The sequence below is a fragment of the Sinocyclocheilus anshuiensis genome, unplaced genomic scaffold (genome assembly GCF_001515605.1).
Source record: "Sinocyclocheilus anshuiensis isolate Anshui unplaced genomic scaffold, SAMN03320099.WGS_v1.1 scaffold3481, whole genome shotgun sequence".
Classification (NCBI taxonomy): domain Eukaryota; kingdom Metazoa; phylum Chordata; class Actinopteri; order Cypriniformes; family Cyprinidae; genus Sinocyclocheilus; species Sinocyclocheilus anshuiensis.
In genome coordinates this window covers 130646-136122 of record NW_015555708.1, presented here as the reverse complement: position 1 = coordinate 136122, position 5477 = coordinate 130646, and the positions used below count along the sequence as shown (strand labels likewise).

Genomic DNA, 5477 nt, shown 5'->3' with positions numbered 1-5477 from the left:
AACGTTACTTGTGTGTGTGTGTGTATGTGTATGTGTATGTGTGTGTGTGTGTGTCTCTGAGTGTGAGTGTGTGTGTGTGTGTGTGTGTGTGTGAGAGTTTAATTATGAACTTCTCATGAGTTTTGCACTTATGTACAGCAGTCATCTCGGTCCTGTGTATCTGCACGTTTGTACATATTGCTCTTTACATGCTTGTTTTATACATTGTTTTAAATAAAGCCCTTTTTTTACCTATAAATCTGATGAAGAGTGAAGAGTTCATGTGAGAGATCCCTGGAGTGTCTTTATGTAGAACTTTTATATATTAATTGTACATTTACAGTATGTATGGGTTCACAATGGAAAACAACGCTTTCTTCTTCTCTCGGGAGTTTGTTTATTTAAATGTATTTTCACAGTTATTGTTTATTATCATCATTGTTGTTGAAGTCAAACGCGAGCAGAAGCGCAGCTGAGAGTCGCGTCGCGTCGCGTCTGTCCTCGGGTTTGAGTTTGATCTCCATAGCAACGCGATCAGACGCGCGGCGCGGGGGAGCTTAGCTCGGGAACCGAACCGAACCGAACCGAACTCTGCAGCATGTCGCGGGGGGTTCCCGGTGAGTTTGCGTCTCGCTGCGGGTTCTGCTTTACTGCGGTCTCTGATGCGCTTTCTGCTTCTACTTTCAGATTTCCCCGAAATAACGAGCGAGAACTTTGTGAGTATCGGCATCACGCGAGCCAGTCGTGTGTTTTAATGTGAATGAATCACGATCTGCCGTGACTGATCGATATATTGATTGATTGATTGATCGATCATGTGCTGTGATTGAACAGGAACAGAGTCTCTCATCTGATCAGAGCTTCGCGGAGTTCTTCAACGACTTCCTGCTGCTTCCGGTGAGAACGGACTAGTTCTACTAACCGGGTTTAGCTAAAAAAGAGCATCTGCGTGAAAGCAAAAGCGTTTTATAATTTTTCTCAAAAAGATTTTCTCAAAGTAACTCTAAATATGCAGGGCCTGTGAAATACGTTTTATTTTTTTCCAAGTTCCGATTTTTCCTTTTTAATTTCTCTGAACTAATTTTTAATGGTTAAATAAAATTTAATTAATCAAAGTATGTCTAATTAATTAAAATCAACGCTTAACAAAAAAATAAAATTTTAGGGCCCTATGAAATGTTTTATTTTCCCCCAAATTCCGTCCTATTTTTTTCTAAATTACGTTTTTTTTTTTCTGTTTATATTTTTCTAGACTCCTTTTTAATGGTTAAATTAACATTTATTCATCAAAAAGCATGTCTAATTAAAATCATGAAACTTATACAATTTAACATGAATATATTAAAAGTTTAACAAAAAAATCACATTTTTATGGCCCTATGAAATGATTTATTTTTCTTGTTACCGAATTATGTTTAAGCATTTATTTAATGCATAAAAACAACTTAATTTATTAAAATGTATTTTTACAATAGCCCTATAAAATGTTTTTTCTTTTTCTTTTTTTCAAAAATTCTGTTGTGTATTTACATTTTTCTGGTTATCAAATGAAGACATAAATCAGTCATTTAGCTATTTTATATTTCAATTTGGCAAACAAAGGGGCTTTACTATTAAAATTAAAACATGGGAATAAGTTTTAATCATTTATTAGTAGTAGTATTACGTATTGCTTTTATAAAACGGTTATTCCATATACGTAGTAAGGTTTCACAAAATAAAACAGAGCAAATAAAGTGTAATGATATTAATAAAAACAGTATTCTTCCACCAAACAATGTAGCTCCTCAGAAACAGTTGTGGTTGCAACAAAGTGGTTGCCGAGTAACACACGAACATAAACAAAGGTGTATGTTACTTTGTAGAGTCATTTACAACAGCTTCGAACGCGGCTCAGCCAATCAGAATCAAGCACCGGAACTCTCCGCTTTATAAACGTCATTTTGTTCTTTGACTAAAAGAAATTCTATGAAGGTTTCAGTCACAGTAAATAAGCTTTCTGCTTTGATGCATGGTTTAACGTCTGTGTTCCTTCAGTGCTCCGGCTGACTGTAGTCTGTGTTTCAGGTGTTTGCCGTGGCTGTGAGGTATGATGGGATCTCTGCAGGCTTCGAGCTGCTGGATCACACCGCTGTCTGTCTGTCCCGCCGGATCAGAACCGCTCTGCGTGAGATCCGGTCCAGAACTCTGTCGGACCCGGGCTGGATCCCTGCAGAACCCCTACGAGACAACAGCTACAGCGTCACTGTACGGCCTGCTTCACACGCACACGCACACGCACACGCACACGCATGCATTCATCTCCTGTGTTCTGTGACACGAGAAGCTCATGACTCTTCCTCTGCAGCGTCTGGACCGAGCTCAGACCGTCCAGTGGCTGAAGAGAGACAGACTGCCGTTTTTCCTGCAGAGCGACTGTTATTTCGAGTTCAGGTGGGAGTATGTGATGCATGTGGATGTCTAGTGTGCTGATGCTGGTTTTGTAATGTCATGTTTTCTGCACAGGTTGGCTAAATGTCTGTCTCAGCTCAGCGGTGCTTCATCCTCTCAAGCGCTGCGGTGTGCTGAGGTGTGTTCCATCATAACCTAGTGCTAAAGAAGCCCAAGCATCTTTATCTGAGCTCTGGTTTGAGGAGTGTGTTCTGGTGTGTTTGCAGTGCCGGCTTCTGTCTGCTCGGCGGTTTGGCAGCTTCTCAGAGGAGATGGACAGCAGCTTCATCTCTCCAAACACTGACCGATCAGAGCCGGCCGACTGCAGCACAGCACACGGTAGGACACGTAAACGGTCAGTTCCTCACCTGCTGCTTAGAGACGGACACAACGCAAGAAAACCTCCGGACTATACGCCATGAATGAGCAGAGAACTCAAATACATGTGAAAATCGCTGAACTTTGCAACACTGACGCTGTTATTTAGATGAATAATGACACTAAAAAGTCTCTGTAGGGAAATAGATTTGAACTGATAAACCTTTAAAGACAACTCTGAGGTTGCTAATCCCATCTGTTTGCCTTAATTCAACTTCTTTTTAAAATCATTGTTTAATACTGGAAAACTACATTACCCATGATGCTGTACTGAAACCTAATCAATCAGTGCGTCAAATGAGAACTTTAGCTCCGCCCACTCCAATGAAGCATATTTTGTAATGAACTTGAAAATATATTGCTATTATACAAGACCTTTAAATTAATACTTTTTTATTTCTCCATCATTTTCAAATTAATACCAGTCGCAGTGCTTCATGAGATCGTAGTTCTTTCCCTCACTAAACTGACTTTTATTTACGTTTTTGCTTTAAATCAAAGTTTGTAATGTCGTGATTCTCCTCATAGCTGGTTGGTTTGGTTCATGGCTTATAACGCTTTAACGAAGACTCGTTTATAATCCCTATGGGAAAAATTAATGTGAAAGAGCTGCTTTACAGCTGAAATTGAGTTTGTTTCATAATTGATGAACTAGCAGTGTTATTGTCATGTTTGTTACTGTGAATCCGTCTGTGTTGTATAAAGTGCTGCAGGAGTCGGTGTGATTGATCAGGTGTTGTTCTGTCGCAGGTCGTTCCCGATCCAGCTTTCTGGAGTTTAAGAGATCTCTGGTCGGTGGACCGGGAGAGAATATTCTTCATCTGTGGATGGATGTCGAACGACTGAAAACACTCAGCACAAAGACCAAGAGCAGGTTACAACCCTCTAACTAACCAACCAGCCCTTTACCAACCATCACTACTGTAACACACTCACAGAGCTAGTATGAGAACCCAAATGCTTCCAGCCACATAAGCTTGAATCCAGGCAGTGCCAGTGTGCTCAGGTGTGATGTGATGTAACACACACTCACTCACTCACACACTCACACTCACACACACACACTCACACACTCACACTCACACACACACACACACACACACACTCACACTCACTCACTCACTCACTCACTCACTCACTCACTCACTCACTCACTCACTCACTCACTCACTCACTCACTCACTCACTCACTCACTCACTCACTCACTCACTCACTCACTCACTCACTCACTCACTCACTCACTCACTCACTCACTCACTCACTCACTCACTCACTCACTCACTCACTCACTCACTCACTCACTCACTCACTCACTCACTCACTCACTCACTCACTCACTCACTCACTCACTCACTCACTCACTCACTCACTCACTCACTCACTCACTCACTCACTCACTCACTCACTCACTCACTCACTCACTCACTCACTCACTCACTCACTCACTCACTCACTCACTCACTCACTCACTCACTCACTCACTCACTCACTCACTCACTCACTCACTCACTCACTCACTCACTCACTCACTCACTCACACACACACACACACACACACACACACATCGGGACGAAGCGTTCGTGTCTGTGTACTTCTGTAGAGTCTGAGTCTGGTCTAACTGAAGTGTCTGTCTGCAGGTATTTAGGGTGGATGAAGGGTCAGTATGTGGTCAGCAGCAGCGATGCGGCTCTGAGTGAACAGTTTCTCTCTAGACTGGGGTTAAACAGCACCACCTGCTGGAGAGAGGAGCGACTGCGAGACGTTCAGCCCCGTCTGTCAGAGATCCTGCTGCTGTACTGGTGAGCGAGTGCATGCTTCAAATCACACGGATGTCATGAACTGAACTAGAAGGCATGAAGACATTCAGATATTATAAACATTAACATCATGATTTTCTGTAAAATAACAAAATGCTGTTTGGAATATTTGCGCTCCATGTATTTCAGTTTTGTTGTAGTCTAATAAAGCGTGTGTGTTTCAGGGGTCAGCGCTTCCGCTTGACTCTGTCTGATCAGTGGCAGATCTGTGAGCGAGGGTTGAGTTCTTCTGTCTGTACGGAGCTCGTCTGCAGTGATATGAGAGTACGGCACCGAATGATCCACGGCCCGGTTCTGATGATCTCTGTGTGTGTTTGACCTGTGTAATAATTGTGTGTGTGTGTGTGTGTGTGTGTGTGTGTGTGTGTGTAGGTTGAGCTGGACGGCAGTGAGATTCAGACACTGCTGGAGGCTCTACACACTGAATCCAGATCTGGTTTCTTTTTCACTCACTTCTGTCAGAATTCAGGGCAGCAGGTACGTCAGTCTCAAACACACACACACACACACACACACACGCGCGCACTCACACAGGTTTGTTTGCTATCCTTGTGGGGACTCTCCATAGGCGTAATGGTTTTTATACTGTACAGACCGTGTATTCTATTGCCCTACACCTAAACCTACCCTTTACAGGAAACTTTGTGCATTTTTACTTTCTCAAAAAAACTCATTCTGTATGATTTATAAGCTTGTTTCCTCTATTTTCCTCAAAAATATCCCCACAAGGTCAAAATTTACTGATATTACTATCCTTGTGGGGACATTTGGTTCTCATAATATAGGGAATACCAGGCGCGCACACACACACACACACACACACACACACACACACACACATACACACACCCCCCCCCTCGCACACACACAC

The 5477-nt window shown here is 42.4% G+C and overlaps 1 protein-coding gene across 1 annotated transcript in view; it reads left to right on the top strand.

Moving 5' to 3' along the window:
- Nucleotides 1–577: 577 nt before the first annotated feature.
- The window catches only part of rgs22 (regulator of G protein signaling 22), a 17810-nt gene continuing 12910 nt past the window's right edge, over nt 578–5477 (top strand). Inside the window, exons 1-11 of the mRNA XM_016464810.1 lie at nt 578–596; nt 667–695; nt 814–876; nt 2047–2226; nt 2327–2412; nt 2485–2548; nt 2637–2748; nt 3538–3661; nt 4427–4588; nt 4771–4870; nt 4979–5083. Of these exons, the coding sequence (XP_016320296.1) occupies nt 578–596; nt 667–695; nt 814–876; nt 2047–2226; nt 2327–2412; nt 2485–2548; nt 2637–2748; nt 3538–3661; nt 4427–4588; nt 4771–4870; nt 4979–5083 (1044 nt within the window). The remainder of the gene's footprint in view (nt 597–666; nt 696–813; nt 877–2046; nt 2227–2326; nt 2413–2484; nt 2549–2636; nt 2749–3537; nt 3662–4426; nt 4589–4770; nt 4871–4978; nt 5084–5477) is intronic.